Raw genomic sequence first — 21241 nt, forward strand, 5'->3', positions numbered from 1 at the left:
AAATACAAAATATATTTGTAACGTTTTGGTAACCAAAGTTGGCTCTATTGAGAAAACATGATGCTTCATCCAAATGTATATTATGCTTCTTCTGTGATCCTATGCACGAATTTAACTACCAATTTAATTCGTATTATGTATAGTATAGGCGGGCATAATATATCACATTACCTGATTCTGCATGGTTGACAACTGATCACCTTTCCCTTTGTTGAAATCATCCTTTAAATAAATAGCCGGGCAAATATTTAAGTTCCTTCTTACAATTTTCTTTGGTTATACCAGTATTTATAAATACATGAACAATGAACTATAAAACCTATTGTATTTGCTTTTATTGAAGCATTACATAACTCACCCCAACGTACTGTACCGTTTTACCCCAACCCTAAAGAACTATCCTACACTTGGTGTAGGCTACACCAAGCGAACATACCATCTTACCCCAACCCTAAAGAACCATCGAACTTCAAGTGAACAGACCAACTTACCCCAAGTTACTGGACCATCTTCCCCTAACCCTACTGTACCATCTTACCCTAACCCTACTGTACAAGCGAACAGACCATCTTACCCCATCCCTGTACCATCCTACCCCAAGCGAACTTACCATCTTACCCCAACCCTACTGAACCATCTAACCCCTATCTCTACTGTACCATCCTACCCCAAGCTACCGGGCCATCCTACCCCAACCTACTATACCCAACTTACCATTATTCCAGATAAAATGTTTCTGAAATCTCGATTAAACTCGAACGCAGAAGCGCCAGTGGTTCGCTGCAAGAGACTTCCAGATGAACAAAACTGTTTCTTTAACTGAAAGTTGGGAAATATTAAATATTTCAATAATAAATATGTTTATGTTGTATCTGGTGGTTGTTTTGCTTTGTAGTTATTTTGTGATCGGCTTCAATAATTCTGTATTGGTTGTGTTAAGATATAAAGTGGGAAATTTAAAACAACTTCCTCTGACAAATAAACTGTGTACATAACAACAGTGTTTTCTTCGTTGGTGGGCAATGTGTATTATATGTATGTGGTTTAATATATGAAACTACAGTATAGTATGAAAGGATACTGGAAGCTCTCCCAGTGGGTAGGGTGAAGCTGCATTTGTGGAATAACTTTAAAACAAGTAAACCTCGAGGGGTTGGGGTTGCTGGAAGTTTTGTGTCCTTGAGCAAGTCACTTAATGGTAAATGCAGAACACCCGTGTTATAACGACTGTCGCTTTTTAACTACGCAAGATAAAACAAGTTTCATTGATTCATTAAAAACAAGTAAGACTCAAACTCAAGCACTAATGGGGTTTGGTAATGCTGGAAGCTTCCTGTGGGTAAAATTAATAATTAAACTACTTCTTACTTCTTCCAGGAATAAATATGGAATCCTTCTCCCAAATTCTTTATCAGCAGCACATAGATAGACCAACCCGTTGTCCGTCATTGTGTGATACAAGACACTGTTATGTAACAAGTGGTTAAATGAATAAACAATTGCTATACTATTTGTACTTATAAATATTCTTCTGATAATCATAGGCACATACCTAGGGCAGGCCAACCCTGGAATTTTCTTCACTGCATTAATAAGTAAACATTACAACCTAAAGTTAAATATGTTTCACAGGATTGTGTGTCTAACTATCCCTGCCTCCCCTGTATTTTAAAAACATTATCACCTATTTAACCATGGTTATAATACCCTAACCACCCAACAGTTTACCAACCCAGCACCATTTTTGTTAAAAATTAAAAAATAAACTCACTCATCATGTGGCAGAGTGGTTTTCCTTACACCAACTGTAGGCAGGTCAGTGAGGAAACCTTGTGCATGAAACTGGTGGTCTCCTGGCCCAATAGTTTTGTCCACAAGAATAACATTACCCCGCGAAATACAACTATATAATATCGGCATCTTGTGTTACAAGTTATAGAAATATAAAAAGCAAATCTGCAGGAAAAATAAATTTAACTGACTAACTGTATACAGGTGTCTAGGGAATAATTATCCTTGTCCAACGCCGTGGCAAAGTGGTTAGTGCGCAAGCCCTTAACCCAGAGGTAATGGGTTCAAGGCTCGTGGCTGCTACCATTGTTGGCGTATGTGTCCTTGGACAAGACACTTAACGGCAATTGCTTCAACCCTTGTCCAAATTATCAGTCATACAAAAAATTAAAAAATAATGACCCACAAAGTAACATACATGGTAACTGGTGACACGAGGTGTATGTGTTATAAAGACTGTCGTTTTCCTGCCACTCGAAAATAAAGCAAGTTACATTCGTTCATTCACTTAGCTGAAATGCACAATTATATTGCCTGAACTGTAACCATACAAAGGATCCTCCACTACTACCAACTATAACTATTTGTTTGGTATTTTGCATGGGTGAGATGCCGTACCAAGGCTCGTCATCGGCCTTATAAGCCAGAGTTTGGCTATTATTCCAATACCCAGCTGAGTACAACTAATAAACTGGATTTCCTGGTTTCAAATAACATAAAACATTTACCCAACAGCTTTGTTGCAAGTTACCAACAGAGTTGTTTTGTAATTTGCGCAAAATATGATTAATACTTCGCCAATAATCATGAATTATGTCATTGTTTTAATAATGAGTCAATAAAAACAAACGTGTGCAATTTAAATTAGGTTACTTTAAACAAAACATGTCCAAATAACATAATCATACTCATACACTCGTGTATATATGCAGAACTTTTGGAAATTTATCTTTCATTTGCACATCTCATCTGCAAACTATACAATTGTAAAAGTGGTTCTTCAAACTTATGTCAAACTTTATAAATAAACTAGATATCCGTACGACGAGCATAGTGTACCAAACTAGCTATATCCGTACAGGCAGTAAATAACCAGAAACGCTTGAAAAAAACTTAAATCACCTGTTACATAAACGTGAAATTATTCATCCAGTTTCATTTTGTCTTGTATTGGTGTTTCTGTTTATATAGAAGTAATACTCTACTGCCACACAGCGGTTAAATACATGTATAACTTATTAACGCAAGATGACAGCAATTTAGCAAAAGGGGTGTTCAAACCTACAACTGGTGTCTTGTCGGTTTGTTTTTATATAAATACAAAAAAATGATTCTGTACGGTACTCAAGGGTCAATGTGCAAGAGAGTGTAGTTAACTAAACCAACTATTAGACATAAATAAATAAAATATTTATGTGATATGGGTATAACTGAATAGTACTGGAAAACAGTCACCAAAGTGTATGAAATAAACACCCGTGTTATACAAAGATAAATAAGTTACATTCGTTCAACTATTAGCAATTATGTTTTAATAATTACCCTGAAACGAATGAAGGGAAATCTGGAAGCTTAAAATCTTATATACGTTTCGTATTCTGTTTCAATAGTAAATATTGGCACATAACAACATATATCGTGCATAATCAGATGTATTGTGCGCTCAAAGTAACATTTAACACAGCAGCACCACGTAACAACCGACGCTTGCAACGCGTAACAGATACCACTGTGATGTCACAACGTGCAAAATGACGTCACACAGGAAAAACGAAATTCGCTCAAAACAAAGTTTTAACAAAAATATTTAATGTTTAAAATAGAATAAGTTGTTTCAATAACAACAAAGTGAAACTGCGTATACAAACACGAACACCCCGTGTTAAAGAAGTGGTTCTCATCCTATGGTAGCGTACCACTTCTGGTACATGAGGGTCTTCTACGTGAAATGTGAGCAACTTATCAAGTTTAAACATATCAACAGTAAAAATAAAAATATGATTTAGTGTCAAAGCTTTTTAAATTAATAAAACAATAGCTTTTAAAGACAAAACTAGTTTTGTACTTTTTTAAGAAATTTAGGAAATGAAATAAAAGAATTTAAAAGTTGCTTTTGTAATAAATGCTCACTGTAGGTTTTTACGTTTTGTAGATTTTAAAGAAAGGAAATATAGGAAACAAAAACTTCTTTAGTGTTTTAAATAAGTTGTAAAAGAAGTCTAAATAGAACAACACTTATGTGTGTACCATCGAGGAACGAGAACCACTGTCGTACAAGATGTTCGCATCATAACATAACAGGGGCAACATGTGGACTATGACAAGAAGCGATTGCCATCAGTAACGGGATGTCTTGAGATTCAATGCTGGAATAATATTGGGGTTATAACTGGTACCGTGTGTTTTTATGTGGGGGGTGGGAGGTAAATGGGTTTGTATTTAATGTTAGATGAGACAAGAGTGAGTGTTACAAGTACCAAGCTGGTCTTTATATAACACTCACTCTTGTCTAATCTAACACTGAGGATGGTGCAGTTTCAGTTATTCAACTTTAAACAGTAAGGATGGTGCTGTAGACAAGAGTGAGTGTTACAAGTACCAAGCTGGTCTTTATATAACACTCACTCTTGTCTAATCTAACACTGAGGATGGTGCAGTTTCAGTTATTCAACTTTAAACAGTAAGGATGGTGCTGTAGACAAGAGTGAGTGTTACAAGTACCAAGCTGGTCTTTATATAACACTCACTCTTGTCTCATCTAACACTGAGGATGGTGCAGTTTCAGTTAATCAACTTTAACCATCCTCAGTGTTAGATGAGACAGGAGTGAGTGTTATTAATAGAAAACTACTTATAAATATACACCTAGACCTGGCTTTAAACTCAGCACCCCAGGATTACATACAACACAATACTTACTTTAATACTGCTGATAGTTGATCGACCGTAACCCGTTTAATTCCTCGGACATATTCCGCTAACATTCGACTCTTTAACACTAGTTGGCGTAATTCGCGCTCAAGATTTTCCAAACACTGAAAAAAATGATTTTGTTTAATAAGGTATTTGGTACTGGGTGTGTAGGTCATTACACCAACAACCAGGGCGCCATCATTGAGACCCAACTGAAGTTTATAGACACTCAGTAATATACATTCTATTCTATATGGGTGAGGTCTTCAGTGAGGCACACCTGAGACCTGGGATGTAGGTATATTAACCAGACAACCTAAAAGCCATTATTCCTGTTTTTAAATTTTTAAATTCAAGTTTTTAAATTTAAATAACAAATTTGACAACACGTTCTACTTACAAATTGCGCCGACATTTTATGATTGTATAAATGAGCCGTTCGTTGCAATATTGAGCCGACTAGCTTTGAGGTGAGAGCGGGTAACGATGGGCGTTCGCTGTGGAGGCGTTGACTGCTGTATACTTTCACTGTCCTGTGGACGAGTATAGGGTGGTTTAATAAATCAAGGTAACTTGTCATCCTCGCGTGGCAGAAAAGACAATTGTTATAAAACGAGTGTTTGTTTCACACACCTCGTGCCTTACAAATTAGCAAGTATGTTACTTCGTGGGTGATTGGTTTATGAATGGCTGACAATTTGGACAAACTATCAGTGGCCACTGTGTTGAAGCAATTGCCATTAGGTATTAAAAAGGACACATATGCACACAATGTTAGCAACGACGAGCCTTGAGCCCATAACATGCAAAGAAATACACAACATTACCATCAAACCAGTGTTCTTTGGTAATAAATACACATACACACTATAGTAGCCTCAAGCACCATCACATAAGACATACCAGTTCTCAGTATCAGCGAGGATGCAAACAGCTTCAGCCACAGGTTCGTCCAATGATGGTATCCTTGTCATGTGATCTAGGTCTTGTAAGATGCGCTCATGCATATCAGGATGGTCATGTGACCCATGGAGCACAAAGTCGGTTAAATATTCAGGGTTGTAACTGGAAAGTGGAGGTTGTTAGTTGTATGTTGAAACTTAGTAACTTACTTTGATGCATATGCTAATATTGGCCTGGTGTTTCCTAAACAATGTAGCATGTTGTAAGTTGTTTTATACTTTATTTAGAGCAGGGAGATTTCACGCTGATAAAGATGACCTAAATGATCAAAACATCGGTATGCAAATAAATGCCAGAAAATCTGCTTTACTAAACTAAGTGTAATATACCTGTTAGAAACAGTTTATAAAGAATAAATATAGCTCGGGTACAACAAGTGGTACGCTACCACAGGATGAGAACCACTTCTTTAACATGGGGTGTTTGTATATGCAGGTTTACTTTGTTGTTATTGAAACAACCTATTCTATTTTAAACATTAAATATTTTTATTAAGACCTTCATTTAAGTTGTATGCATCGATTTATGAACAAATATAAAGCAAACGTCAACTTACTCTGCCATTAAGGAGTCGAATCCAACGCTGTCCGTTCGTGGTTTGTTGGGTTTATCCTCATCATCGATGACATCACTAAGTGGGAGTTCACGGAATGTGATGTCATTGCTGTGCTTGAATGAACACGGGGTGTAAGTGTTCGTGGGGGTGAGACTGGGTAAGGGTAAGTCCCTGGGACGTGGGATGGGAAATTCCCGGGGCTGGGGGTTTGTGTCACCCGCTGTGGGTAAAGTGGGGTAAAGTTTGGGGATCGCTACTTTCGGGGTTTCAGTATGAGGAGTTGGTGGGTAAGTGGGGTGTGGGGTTGTTGGTGAGATGGGATGCTTGGGGCTCCTTGGGAGCGGGGTGGGTGAAGTTGGGGCTTGCATGTTCTGGGTTGGGGATTGGGTGTCAAGTTTCGGGTAAATAGTAGAAGGTAGTTGGTTAGTGGGGACGGCAGTGAATGTTTGGCGTTCTATGAATGTTCCGTCTTGTTTCGAGATTGTTTCGTCTTGTTCGTCATCGGAATTATTAAAATATTCGTCAAACGCATTATGGTTGATCTCAATTGATGGAATTCGCATGAGTTCAATGCGTTGGAAGCTCGGACTTTCACTTTCGTAGTTACCACTAGGGGGTGGGGAACAGGGAAGCTTTTGTCGCCGCGCACCAACACGCACTTTGGCTCCGCAGTTGGAAGATATTCGGCGCAGGTTTGGTTGGATTGTGTCGCGTGCTACGACGGAAGGGTTCGACACCGACCTTATGGGTGGGCGGGGTTCGGTGGGGACCGGGGGTTTAGTGTTCGGGGCAAACGTGGGTAACTTAGGGGGAGTCTTGAGTTCCACGCATGCTCGCTGCACGTTCAGCACATTTTGCACACGGGGTTCAAGGTGCATTGCGTGCGTTTCAATCTCTTTACACGGGGCGTCATCTTTTGTGGGTAGTTTCTTGGCAGGTATTGGTTTGTTTCTTATAGTTGGTTCACACCCTGGTTGGTGGGTCGGTATCTCGGGGAGTTTGAGTTCGAACGCAGCAACATCATCCGGTTTGTTTAGGATGATACGGTGGTTGGAAGCTGCGGAGAATTCAAGTGAAAGCTTTAAATATTTAATTAAATACCCTTTCTATATCATGCTGGTGTTGCTACTTGGCATAAGTTTAAAAATGTACATTTCAAAAATGTTTGGCTTCGTGGCAGATAAAGCAGTGATACACCAACATTATTTAAGAAGTAAGAAGAGCTTCTACCTATATTGTGCTATTAACTTTCCATATATTGTGTCAGCTTTCAAGATAAACATTGGCGGCAAACTAATTTAAACACAGGGGAGGCAGGAACCAATCTAACTTATCAGTTATAATGTTTACTCTTTACTGATTAACAGAGTGCAGAAAATTGATGGGTTGCAACCCACCCTGCCGCCCCAGGTTTTCCGCCCGTGAATGATGTTCACAACTATACACAACACCCAAGGTAAAACTTACAAATAGCGTTTAAACTTAAAGTGCTTGTTGACGATCGGACCATGCTCTCTACCGCCACCTTGTCACACGTGGTGTCATGTGACTTGCGTCGACTCTGGATCCCTCTGTGACGTAACAATCCATCGTTGGAGTATGTGCGCTGTCTGTATTGTGATGTAATAACAATGAAGTGAATTAAATCCAATATTTGTGTAAATAACAATTAAGACAGAGTCACACGGTCCGCAAAAACGACATAAAACGACATACGTATCCTGGGTTTCGGGTAATGGTTAAAATCTGGCCCAATTTTTTATATAATTACGTTTAATTAATTTTTATGAATTTATGTTTAATTAAAATTATAAAGCCAATAAATATGACATGTCAGGACACACTGCTAAATATATACCAGGTCCCCCACAAGGACGGGACTAATAATAATATTTATACACACAACCTACATATAAAGGTTTGTATAAATGAAACCAGATACACATAAGTTCATTCTTAACTCAATGTGACACTGGATTTAAATTGTTGTTTTCTTATTTTAGAACGCCAAACAAATAATTGATGCTGAAATTTGGTTTCAGTCATGAGGTCACATGGTGACATGTGACATCACAACACCCTCTACGAGTCATCATAATCCTTTGTGTGACTCATCAAATAATGATTGTGACTCGAGATAAGGGAAGTACTTCGATATGAAGCATTGGAGCTAAAGTTTTTAAATGAAGGAAACAAATCCAACTTAACGATTGTAAAGTGTAATGTTACTAATTAATTCAGTGCAGAAAATTCCAAGGTTGCCCACATTACCAACCCAAGTTTGGCACAATAGCAAGCTTATCTGTGCAACTGGTAAATCAACAGCAACATAGGAACTTAATTATAAACATAATATACACAGTTTTAAGGCAATATTTACAAATTTCATTTTCCTGTTAATTCTTTGCTGTCATATTCACAAAAAATTACAAAACACTGTTTAAAATGAAGATAAACAATGTACTAACATGCGCATATTATAATTTCATCATAATGTTTATTGTTCCACAAAGTATTGCCAACAAACATTACCTGTCGGGAGCACGAAGGCCACTGATTGGATAATTTCCTCGTCGTTTTATCGGCCCACTGTATGTTCTCAGTAACGGGGAATCCCCCGTGTAAGATGCGTTCGGGGAAGAAGTGCTTCGATGAATGTTGTTTCTATTTGATGATGTCATCATACCTGATGATGTCGTAGTGCTTGATGATGTCATATTATTTTTTAATGATGTCAGCGCACTTGATGATGTCACACTATTTGATGATGTCATAATGTTTGATGACGCCATAGTATTTTTTGATGATGTCATAGAGCTTGATGATGTCATAGAGCATGATGATGTCATAGAGTTTGATGATGTACCTTGACTCATTGTGACATCATCATCCACACTAACGAGAACATACTCGTCGTCTTCAAGTTCAGATTCCACGAGGTTTGTTCGAATGTTCTTCACCGGGACTGTGGTCGGGACGCCGAGCGACTGAAAAGGGGCATGGGGTTTAATATTCATGTGCTTGCCATTAGCGCCAACAGTGGTTACAACACAGGATTGCCTTAATTTGTAGCAAATAAATCTAACCAACAGCCATGTTTTTCCACATATTTTTCGAGTTTTAAACAAATCTGGGGCGACATTGTTAAAATGTAGTTATACTCATCATTGTCAAACATTGGGAAACTTCTTCATAAACAATATGATAGCATGCATATAACGAGGCACGTCAGGGGACCTGGGGGGGAAGTAAAAAACTCACCACACACTACTCACCGCAGGCGTAATTTTCTCAGGCACGGGAACCACGTCGTCCACTCTTGCTGACCGAATGAAATACGACAACACACTAAGCACGGTGGACACCGATTCATGGTTGCTACCCGTCACCACTGTGCGACAAACTTTGGTGGGGGAACCAACTGCGCCGTATAAATCACTGGGAAAAGTAAGTAATTTATGGTTGTGTTTCTGGGTGAATGAACGTAAGTAATTTATCCTTTTGTGGTGGGACAACGACATTAGTTGTAACACTTACAAGTTACCATGTTTGTAACTTTGTGGGTTATTGTTATATTGTATAGCTGACAATTTACACAACCCATTAGTGACCACTGGGTTGAAGTAACTGTGTCTTGTGCAAGGTTTAAATACTGCTTTAGTTATATTTGCATTCATAACATCACATGTCTGTTTATTTCACCGATTTTAATAACTTAAAATGTTGCAAAAACCTAAACTAAAACCATTTCCTCTTACCCAAGTTGTACCCATAATGCATTGTAATTCTCTTGTGGTTCGTTCCCGCCATTAGATGGGGTGGCAGAGCTCACCCAGCCAAGATGGTGGGTAAGTACCGATGTCAGGAGACCCGTGAAGAAACTAAAGAAAAGTTTTTAGGGATCACTTCCATTTAAAGGGTAAACGTATAATATTTATCGCTTATGGTACGTTATTCATTAAACTTCATTTTTTTTCGATTACGAATTTCTTTGCACTTAATCTTGCATATTATGATTACAGACGTAGCGCTAAGGGTGCTTTTTAAAACAGGGGTGACATTATATGCTTTACGTGTTTAGGACCCCAGTTTTGGGCCTTAACAGATTTTACCCTGCTGTTAGGTGTCTATACAAACAAGCAGAGTCAAAGTATATTGAATTCACCACATTAATTAATGAGATTCCCTATGTTTGAAAACTATGAGTGTAACTGTATTTTAACAATGTCACCCCAGATTTTACCCTACTGTTAGGTGTCCATACAAACAAGCAGAGCCAAAGTATATTGCATTCACCACATTAATTAATGGGGTTTCCTATGTTTGACAACTATGAGTGTAACTGTATTTTAGGAATGTCACCCCAGATTTTAATTCAACAAAGCATATATTTAACATTAATTATTTTCTTACCAGTTTTTTTGCTTGGAGTTACAGTGAGCCACAAGCCGAACTAGATCCCCCATAAAGCAATTAACAACCACCGAACGTTGGTGTGTGGAAGTGGTTGGGCATTGTAAGGTGGACCATACTGGCTCAGGGAGACGGGGAGTGGAGTAGAGGGTTTGGAGGGACAGGGTGAAAGTGGAAAGTGCCTGCAGGGGGGAGAGTGTTACGTGTTAGTGTATGTAACCTGCTTTATCCGCGTATGGTGAGAAAACTATATTCACTGTAACACAGATGTTCGTTTCGCAGTCATACACCTCGAGCCAGCTTACAGTTACCTTGTATGTAACTTTGTGGGTGAATGTTTTAATGTTTGGTTTACAATTTGGACAACCCATTAGTCACCACTGGGTTGGAGAAACTGACGTTAAGGGTCTTGCCTAAGCACAAATACGCTTACGATGGTAGCCCACTGGCACCGTTAAACCCACAAACTCTAAGCTCCAGACAAGCGTGCAACCACAAACAAATATGTTGCAGCCACATCATATAAGCAACACCAACCTTCATCATTGAATGATAGAACTCCTGCTTTGGTTGAAACTTAAACGCTTGTTCGATGTCGTTCTTCAGTTTGGTCATGTGTGTTTCAATGATGGGGAAATGTTCAAAGAAAAACTGACGGAACGCCCTGGGGGGGGGTTAGAGTTTTATTTTGAATTCCCCATAATATGCTGGTAATATTTAAATGTTTCTATGAAATAGTTTCGCCATGTTTTGTAAAGAATTGTTAAGAAGCTTTAATAAGTTTTGTTTTGCCTCAAACTAATCCGGAGGGTTTAGATGTGCAGTGAAATATGATATCTATGTTAATATATATGATATCTATGTTATTATATATATATATATGATATCTATGTTAATATACATGATATCTATGTTAATATACATGATATCTATGTTCTTACTTTGCGTTAGATGGTTCCGGTTCGCATAACACAGCAAATCCGATTCTTAGCTTTCCTCGTCTGAATGGAACGCTCTTCTCATTTATCTGGAAGAGGGTTGGGTGGAATTGTTACGCAGCTAATGTTAAATGGTTAGCTTGGTATGTTGGGTAATAATGTCAAATGTGCCATCAGTTCCTAGTGTAACACTGTAGGACCTTAACCCTATTGAATGGATAAGCATATTGAGGGAAACTAAAGCAGTTGTTTTTAACATCGTAAACGAAGAATATCAGGGTTGGACCCTCATTACTGATTCATATGTCCTTGGTAAAAACTATTAATGGTAATCTCTCCAACCCAGTAAGCACTACTGAGTTGGAGCACCTTGGGTATTGCAAACATGAGATAACTCTGACCTAAATAACAGACCCATAGAACATGCTATAACCTTTACACAGACCCCTACCTCCTCATGTAAGGTGAAACTATCCCGCTGATGTTTAGGTAGTGAGTGTGACTTGTTATGGATGGATGGGATTTGGATCTTGGTAGTCCCAAGTGAACCTGTAGTGGACGGGTAGTGGTTATTTGCTTGGGGTTAACTATTTATTAAATTTTGTATGGTCACATTTTGATATAAATATTGATGTATACATAAACACGCACATAAACAATTATTCACTGAAATAAACATACATGTACACATGCCAAGTTGTACAATGACATATTATTCATATATAATTTAAATATATAAACAACAACAAAAACATAAACGCACACCGCCACAAACATTTGCGCACATGACATAAACAATAACAAACGCACAAGTAAACAAATAGTAAAGTTTATCAAAACACATAAGGAAGTAATAGTTAAACACACAATCCTGTGAACAAATCTACATATCGGTTGTAACTTGGATTTTTTTAAATTAATGCAGTGTATAGTGTATATAATTCCAGGGTTGGCCTGCCTACCCTACCACCCCAGGTTTGGTGCCTATGATCACCTCATACAACATAATAACCATCACCTGTGCTTGAGTGAAGTAGATAAGGATTGGCGAAGAAGTTCGTTAAAGATGAGCTTGAGTCCGATCTGGGTAGTCGGTTGATGGGTTGTGGGGTGTGGGACCTCACAGGGGAAGGGACTAACGGAAGAAATAACGTGAGGCGGATTATTATGAGGATTTTCTTTATTGGTACAAACGGGGCACAGCACACATCCTTGTCCTGTTACAGTAGTCTTCAACTACTATATATAGTAACATAGAAAGCAGAACATACAATTTGATAAAGGACAAAGATAGAAACATTATAATGGATTTCCAGTATACTGGTGATTTGAGTTTGACCACACATAACTTACCAGGCATTGTATTGGCTTTCCTTCTACTCGACACTGCATTGGAACGCTGCATTTCAAGATGGTTCTCCATTCCTCTATCCAAACTGTGAAGGAATTTGAGTAAGTTCAATGCGGTAACATAACAACATGTATAACACGCAAATAACATAGTCCCATATGTTTACTTCCGGCCACGCTAGGCTTATTGTATATCGGGAATCTTCTATGTTGGTGATTATAATCTTAAGAATAATGATCTCAATCAGACTGACATAATGTTTCTTTAGATTTGCATAGATTTTTGTAATTGACTAATTGTCACATCAAGATACAGAACAAGCAAATGTATAATTCTGATCTTTTAGATCACAATTACATAAAATACTAGAAGATCCCAGACTTGCATAGACTCTTGCACACATAACAGGTGTTGTAAGTTTAAACAAGCACACTAAACAAACTCCACCATAGTTACACCAACACAATGTATGTCGACCAAACAGGTAGCAATAAAAGTCTGTAAATATTTGTTACAAACGACACTTAAGATTAAACCCAGTGATCCCATTAACCCACGGTAAACCCCCATACCCCCATATTTACCAGAACACCTCCATATTAACCCATACAATCAAGGGTGCCTGCAAGGAACTTCTGAATAACCTTTTTTTTGTGAAAAACCAGACTTGAAAGAATAATGCTTCATTGCGCCACACATCTGGTTTTCGTAAAGAAATGTTTCAAAACCGAGTTGGCCTCTTCGTAAATTCCTGGATACACCCTTGCCCACAAACCCCAAACTTGCCCCTGGACTGTTCTTACCATTATGAAGACAGAAGACTCACCTAACAGTGGCCGCATCCTTCAACGATGGAAGACAAAACACACGACTCAACATGATTTGGGGAGGACTCCTGGAATAAAATACGAGTATCGTATGAAGGCCCTTTGTTTACATACTGTGTCTACAAAGTATAGCAGTCGCACACAATATTGTTAAATGACTTTTACTGATACTTGTAAATGCGAAGAATTAAATCCCTCTTACAATTTACAATTTTACATTTCAAAGTTTTCAAAATCTGACCACCATCAGTGACGAGACCGAGAAATGATCAAGTGGGGTTTCAATCAAACAAAAAAAAAGTTGGGTCGTGACCCCAACCCTGACCCCTTGGATGACCCCCGTTTCAACCCACAACAGCAAAATACACACTTGACATAATGTATCTTGATAGAAGCAACTTTATGAGCCATTCCTACTGATCCAAACAACATCTCAGACAACATATCCCAATCTGCTGGTGTTCGTACGTACTGTAGTGGATAAAACAACTTTACAAGTAGTTGATTACTGTTGGTATACTAGAAGTTATATGTATTCATATTGAAACACAACCACAATGAAACATTCTAAGTATACAGGCCAATATAGTATATATATATATGTACATATTAATAAATAGAAAAACATAAAACCATAATTTAAATTTAAATCTACTTTTTCCCATTCGAAAAAAAAGGTTTTAAACAAAATATGAAGATTTAACCTGAATTACCAGCGCTATAACTTAACATGATACAAGATATAGTTTATACTTAACATGACGTAGTTTTTAGTTTATATCAACATGTCTCACCTGGTATTGAGGCTTCTGCTCCTGCTGTTGTTGTTGTTGTTGTTGTTGTTGTTCAATATTCTTTTCCTGCGTAACATGAATTTTAATAAACCAAAATAAAAGCATAAAAAGGAATGGGGTAACAGACCAACTCTGATTTACACCTCAGGTCCAATGACCTGTCTCGCTATTAAAATTTAAAAAAGCAACATTAAAATTTAGAAAACATCCATATAGAAAATAAAAAACAATAAGACTACCAACTTCCTTGACCTGCTGCAAACTTTTGGAGTCGAAAACAATTTTTCGATCGCTGGTGTCTCCGAACTCCTTGAACAAAACGAGTCGTACGTTGGGGGCCGGGCGCTCAACCACGACCATCGTTTCGTCACAAAGTGGGGTTTCAACAGCGGGGGATACCACTGGTGACATCGAGTGGTTTAGGATCCTTGGTTTGCTAGAAATAGAAATAACATTAATTTAATATCATGAATGATTCTAATATAGGACCTTCACCAAGGGTCCGTGGTTGGCGCTTGTATTGTAAACCGAAGAATATCCGTTTCATTACTCAACACTGATAGGTGAATGGCGTATGTGCTGTTTGGGAAGTCATTTAACAACAATTGCTCCAACCAAGTAGTCATTAATGGGTTGTCCAAAATCAGCCATACAGAAAAAAAAACACCCGAAAAGTTACATAAGCGGGAACAAGATGTATAAAACAAAAACCAATGGGCGATATTATAACAACTATCGTTCCCCCCAGGTCATATGACAAAGACCTCACACATACGGAATAAAACGATAATATAGACAGCATTGTGAGCAAACAACTTGATGATGTCATAAAGATGATTATCCCTCAAATGGTTAAATCACATGACTCATAATCATCATTGTGACATCATAATGCTGCAATACTTGGTTGAGCAAAATGCAACGAATGTTTTACAAAAGTTTTGTAGTTCAATAATTAAACCCAGCGTTAGGTCTGCAAATAAAACATGTTTGTGTGAAATTTCCCTAAACTTGTAAATACATAATAAAAAAAGTAAAGAAGGAAGTATAAGTTTTCTATTATTTTATTGTTTTTGATTGAAATTTATTTTTATATATTAACACCTTTGCGGCATTAGTTCCCTGTATTTAAGTTCAATTTGTTCAATTGTTAAACAAACAATGGCCATTCTTATGTCACATGTTCAACATGTGATGCTGGGCAAATATCAATTATTACACAATAATTCAAACTGATGTAACTTTCTGCAACCTATGGGTTGGAACGTTAGACAAACCATTGAAAACTAAAACAACTTAGTTGTAGACATATTATTAAAAGTAATAGCCCACTGATGACTGATATGCTAGCATTGTGGCAAACCCTGATAAAGCCTTGCCGAACGGCAGACAAAACTTTGGAATCTTTATATAAATTAAAGTTTTACCAGAACGGCCAAAATGGAAACATTACATTATGCCTGGTAATGTAAGTAACAGCATTTATAAAAAATATAAATAACCAACTTAAATGGTTGAAAATAAAAGACACATTAATGTAAAGTTTAACCACTGGGTGTTACTGTGTGTTAAGGTACCACAGGTTAATGTAAAGTATTGGTTTAACATTTAATTTATAGGCTTTAAAAGTTCACACTGTACACCCTTAGACTATAACTGCATTAAAACCAAGTCAAACATTAGAAGAAAGTGGTAAAAGTAACACAAGAATTTAACGCACAAAATTTACATATTCATAATAAATAAAAAAAAATTAAAAACTAAGCTTAAAATTCTTGATAAGGTTTTGCAATATGATGTAATGTGTTAATAAGGAACAAACATTATGCTTCTTTTTTGCCACAGTAGAGTTCCACAATTTATTTATGACTGGTAAAGTGAGAGCAACAGCCATTGTATATAAATTAAGTTTCAAGTTAACTGTTGGCTGTATTGCATTGTAAGTTGGTATTTAAACTATGAGTGTGCTGTAAGATTACATTTCAATATCCTGATCGTGTTTTAAACAATTAACAACGGTCTATGGGAGTCGTGAGGATATGGTTTTATAATTCTTTGAATGTTTTTGTTTACTATCAAATGCAACGAGAAAATAGAATAAAAAGGTGTCCCATCTTCCAACCCCACTATATCTATATCTATATATATATATATATATATATATATATTAGTTTACTTACAAAACACAGTCAAAATATTTAATAGAACCCTCTTACCTGAACAGCGAACATTTTGAAAGTCTGCTGTTTAATTTTCGTTCAGAAACGAGGATTTTTTTCTGTAGTTTTTGGAACATATTTTCCATTCTGTTTCTTTCTTTTTTTTCCTTTTCAGCATTTAGATATTTCGTATTTTACTTTGCGTTTATGATGTCACAATATTATAAGCATCCACATGTCGCTCCTTCGATTAAATATCTCATGATCATGTGACTACCTCCAAGTTGTTTCAAATCATGGGGTTCAGTATTTATGCCGACTCACTGCGAGTCAGCTCCCGATCATTCCAAGTTAAGTTAAATAAATCTGTTGAAGCAATCACATGTTAAATACCAGTTATAATATAAGTATGTAACTCATCGACCCTCGTGTGGCAACAATATTCTTTAAGCTCTGTTTAATACACCTTATGATAAATCAGTTATGAGTTATACACCTTAACACCTATATACGCCCAAGTTTTTTTTAAAATTATACAGTGGTTATCAGGGAGACGTAAGGAACATTTTGGGACCAAAATTTTCACTGGTCACCATCAGCAGTATTACCATATATAACAATGGTTAGTGCCTGGTGTTCGGGTTTACCAATAATTCTAACTCGTTAAAATAAATAAAGTATCAAAATAATCCATCTTTCATATTATACATGTATAACTTTTGTATTCCCTGATTACAGTGAAAAAGTCAAGTATAATTAATAGCAAAAATGACGCTGTGTAACAAGAAAATAAGCCTCAAGGTACATTTATGTAAGCGGTACATGCGTACCACCATGCAGAACCCATTTTAAACCTCTAACCTATCTGGTAACTCGTTATCGCTACCTTTATATTAACTACTGAGTTGGAATATATTCAGTCATAGCAACAACCTTATTAATCTTAAACTACAATTAAATAATCCTAAAGTCAAATAAGAACTGTGGCAACTGGGCCACAATATAATTTAGATGGTTAACTTTTTAAAGGTTCAAATCTTTTTATTTAAACTGATAACTTACTCATATATTAGCCTTACTCTAATAGAGAAAGACGTCTAGACCCAAACAATTGTTTGGAGTCGTTCTAGAACACAGGATATATTATTTCGTCACAAACCAACGAAACAAACAGAACGCGCAATTCCCGTGACTTCTCGTCATGTGATACCACGCAATACGTCATTGTGGTTAGCGAAGCGTGTCGTTGTTCTCTCGCGCTCAGCTGTGACGTAATAAAGGGCGCATAATCGGTTCGTGGTTTAATTATTTCTTGGACCTATGTATTACGCGATAGAAGGTTTGGTTCTAGAACATCTAGTACTGTGGGGTAAGATGGGATATCGTCAACACCTAATTCCCATTTTGCCTAATCGTGTTTTGAACAATTAACAACGCTCTTTTTGCGAGGCTACGGTTATATAACTCTGTAAATATTCTTTGTAGCTACTAAATGGGACGATAAAAGAGAAAACATGAACAATCTTTCCCACGCTACTCTATCCCATTTATCAAACGTTGGGCTAGAATGTTTAAACTTCACTAAACTACCTTAGGCGTGGGCGTGTCGTCGTTTGAGTGTCCCAGAAGAACTAGTGTAGTATGACGTCATATAGGAAACCAAAGGTTACTCGGTGTCGAAATATAAAGACTTCTCGTGCATCTTTATTACGAAATAAGACGCGTGACAATAAACCAAGACACGAGACCGCGTTTCGCGTGGTCGATTAACAGCGATAGAATTGTTACGTAACTTACCAATGTCTTACACAATAATTCTTATTTACCTCATCGATTAACAAAAGTTATATTTTTTCAACATAGCAAACAGAGAAGAATTTACAGCAAAACGACGGTCGTTATAACACGCTGAAGGTAAAACAAATTATACGGCATTAATTTAAAACCGCGGCTGTTAAATCCTAATAGAAGATTTAGAACAGAATTCCTGTCTCACACTTTTTATCTATACCTTTTATTTATTTAATCCGGCTCGTGTTATAAATCACATATAGACAAGTTACAGGCAGCAAGTTAAGAGACTTATTATTATTACTGGTATGAATTCTTATTTATCGTTACGTGGCGAAGCAATTGAGAGTTATAACACAGGTGTTTTATTGCACGCCACATGCATGTGGTCACTTTATATAGCCATGAATTGGGGCCCAGGTTACCGCGCTTCAACTATTAAGCTTACGGCGCATATTAGACTCACTGTCGCCCACTAACGGATGTAATTAGCGATGTTTCGTTTAACTTACCACTGCAAAATTCACCACTTTTACTTTCTGTGTGGCTGGTTCCCCTAGAAAACCGGTTTCCACGGGCTGCTTATAACTTATTTTATGAGGAATCGGAAACTCTGTTTCCGGTTGAAATATCACAGTTGTTAGATGCGACATACTTCGTAGGTTTACGTTAAAGAATTTATTTTTTTTAATAGAAATTTATGCTGTATTTTAACTTAAATTATATATTATGACCATGACGCCATGATTATGACGTATAACCAGTGACCACTATTGTTAACACGTCATCAACAAGGACAAGGGGCGACAAAACCTACATTTTCACATTAAATAGAATAAACTATATAAAAACGTGAATATATGATTCGTTCGGAACCAGGTTTAAAGATTTGTGATAAAAATGTACCGTGTCTACGCATGCGCAGTAGCCAATGGGAACCAGATTTCCGCGACACCGGATTTACAAAATGTAAAATCAAAATTGTAATTTATCTCGTAAATGCATGAGTATTTCAAATCCAAAACGAGCGAGATTTTTTGAGTTGTTTTATTGAAGTGATCTTATTCTAGGACAGGAAATTAGTTTTCACCCATGTCTTCTTGTTCAGTGATTGCCTTTTCTTCAAGATCTTGTTAAAAATGAACGAATATTGTTTTATACGAATTGCTATGTGAAACATAATATAAATTATATAGGACGATTCAACTTATTTTTATAAATGATTTAACTTTATGCAGAAAATATCATCAATTTCAACACACATTGTAGTTAGTAATATATTTAAGTATTTATATTTGGACAGACATTTATAAATATGAACATCAATACTAATTTGGGTATACCTGAAACTTCTTGTTGGTTCCAGACCCAACGACGACGACGGCGACGGATACGACGACGAGAAGTGAGGACCGCATCACTTGGTTCAGAAGTGAGGACGAGAAGTCCGATGACGAGCAAGAGAAGAAGCAATGACTTGTTCATCTGTAGCAACAACAGTTAGTACACATTATTACACGCATGTACACGTCACTTACGTTGTATCTTTCGAAGAAATGATAATTTCTTGAATGAAATCGTTGGTTTATATAAAAAATTCGGCACTTTTTCTTGTGCTTACCTTTTCTAAACATTTTGTTTAAAGAGAAAGGTTGCTAAGCAGCATCCTGTTTATTATCGAAACACCATCCTAAGAGTGAGGAGTTAGGAAGCAATTACTCACGACTTCCACCATATGAATAGAAAACTCTTCCAGTACTTTCTGTTTTAACAAGTTTTACAAACAAAATTCCCATAAAAACATCTGTGTAACGCTGTAACCAAATCTGCCTGTACTAACACCACAGAGTTAAAGGGGCATACCAACGAAAAATCAAAGTTTGTGCATTGATAGATATGCTCAAATGTGATCTAAAGCTACCATCAAAGTTTTAAAATACAAAACAGCTCTTGAAAAAAAATGAGTTTTAAAACCGCAAATTCAACCGCTGGAGTAAAGAAAAATTGGCCGTGGCGCAATGCATGAAATTTCCCATAAGAAAAATATTACTCAAGTTTGATCGTTTTTCTAATTTCAAAAATACTGAAAAAAAAAATTATTTTTTTTCGATTTTTTATAATGAATGCTTCTTCTTCAAAAAAGTATAAAAAAAATTGTAAAACATAGACTTTATTATGCTTTAATTTTCGATTGAACACAGCTGTGGTAGGGTGGGGGAAGATGGGACACCTTGGACACAAAATATTTAATTATTCTGATCATGTTTTAAACAATTAACAACGGTCTATGGGAGTCGTGAGAATACAGTTTTATAATTCCTTGAATTTTTTTCATTTACTACCAAAGGGGACGAGAAAATAGAATGAAAAGGTGGCCCAACTTTCCCCAACCTACTACATAATATGCAGACCCAGCACTTTTTTTATTACTTAATTTTTAACACTTTTTTTTAAATGTTTATTATGTCTCACTGGTACCTACTGTGCCATTTATTTTTATAAAAATATCAGTTTTTCGTGTTTAACATTTGTTTTGAAAATATGCTGCTGAGTCGGCATAATCTGGTATGTACCTACGTTCAATCGAAAAATTAAAACATAATAAAGTCTATGTTGTACAATTTGTTATACATTCTTGAAGACGAAGCATTCATTATATCAAATCGGAAATAAAATTTGAATTTGCTTTAGTATTTTAGAAACTAGAAACGATCAAAGTTGAATTAAATTTTTTCTTATGGGAAA

The 21241-nt window shown here is 36.7% G+C and overlaps 2 protein-coding genes and 1 long non-coding RNA gene across 4 annotated transcripts in view; all 3 read right to left on the reverse strand.

Moving 5' to 3' along the window:
* LOC100184776 (vesicle-associated membrane protein 711-like) overlaps nucleotides 1–2071 on the reverse strand; it is a 4414-nt gene extending 2343 nt beyond the window's left edge. The window contains exons 1-4 of the mRNA XM_026839020.1: nucleotides 1772–2071; nucleotides 1369–1465; nucleotides 715–819; nucleotides 172–222 (exon numbers count right to left, since the gene is read on the reverse strand). Coding sequence (XP_026694821.1) covers nucleotides 172–222; nucleotides 715–819; nucleotides 1369–1465; nucleotides 1772–1920 — 402 coding nt within the window. The 5' untranslated portion in view covers nucleotides 1921–2071. The remainder of the gene's footprint in view (nucleotides 1–171; nucleotides 223–714; nucleotides 820–1368; nucleotides 1466–1771) is intronic.
* Nucleotides 2072–3425: 1354 nt separating this feature from the next.
* Nucleotides 3426–17071, reverse strand: LOC101242748 (folliculin-interacting protein 2-like). Of its 2 annotated transcripts, none has more exons than XM_026839024.1 (20): nucleotides 16763–17071; nucleotides 14799–14982; nucleotides 14547–14612; nucleotides 14123–14223; nucleotides 13752–13820; nucleotides 12928–13010; nucleotides 12593–12709; nucleotides 12026–12123; nucleotides 11578–11663; nucleotides 11174–11300; nucleotides 10637–10818; nucleotides 9982–10104; nucleotides 9499–9661; nucleotides 8756–9210; nucleotides 7691–7833; nucleotides 6224–7280; nucleotides 5608–5769; nucleotides 5105–5237; nucleotides 4711–4826; nucleotides 3426–4157 (listed from the first exon to the last, which is right to left on the reverse strand). In XM_026839024.1, exons 1-20 carry the CDS (start codon nucleotides 16849–16851, stop codon nucleotides 4079–4081), a joined length of 3633 nt encoding a protein of 1210 aa, XP_026694825.1. In that variant the 5' UTR covers nucleotides 16852–17071; the 3' UTR covers nucleotides 3426–4078. The 2 variants fall into 2 exon arrangements, with proteins under 2 accessions (XP_026694825.1, XP_018671654.1); XM_018816109.2 differs by having other exon boundaries at nucleotides 14790–14982.
* Nucleotides 17072–19528: 2457 nt separating this feature from the next.
* On the reverse strand, nucleotides 19529–20145 carry LOC100181692. Its single transcript, XR_182219.4, has 3 exons — nucleotides 20035–20145; nucleotides 19840–19981; nucleotides 19529–19625 (listed from the first exon to the last, which is right to left on the reverse strand). It is a non-coding gene; the product is annotated as an uncharacterized LOC100181692 (long non-coding RNA).
* Between the last annotated feature and the right edge of the window lie 1096 nt (nucleotides 20146–21241).

Source organism: Ciona intestinalis, unplaced genomic scaffold, assembly GCF_000224145.3.
Source record: "Ciona intestinalis unplaced genomic scaffold, KH HT000141.2, whole genome shotgun sequence".
Taxonomy (NCBI): domain Eukaryota; kingdom Metazoa; phylum Chordata; class Ascidiacea; order Phlebobranchia; family Cionidae; genus Ciona; species Ciona intestinalis.

What these genes read in the sequence shown, in the direction of transcription:
- LOC101242748 (XM_018816109.2), bottom strand. Translation starts at nt 16,851, where the DNA reads ATGGAAAATATGTTCCAAAAACTACAGAAAAAAATCCTCGTTTCTGAA. An exon ending in TCTACTTCACTCAAGCACAG is followed by an intron (nt 12,124 to 12,592) that starts GTGATGGTTATT and finishes CGTCCACTACAG; the next exon opens with GTTCACTTGGGACTACCAAG. An exon ending in TCTATCATTCAATGATGAAG is followed by an intron (nt 10,819 to 11,173) that starts GTTGGTGTTGCT and finishes TCCCCCCTGCAG; the next exon opens with GCACTTTCCACTTTCACCCT.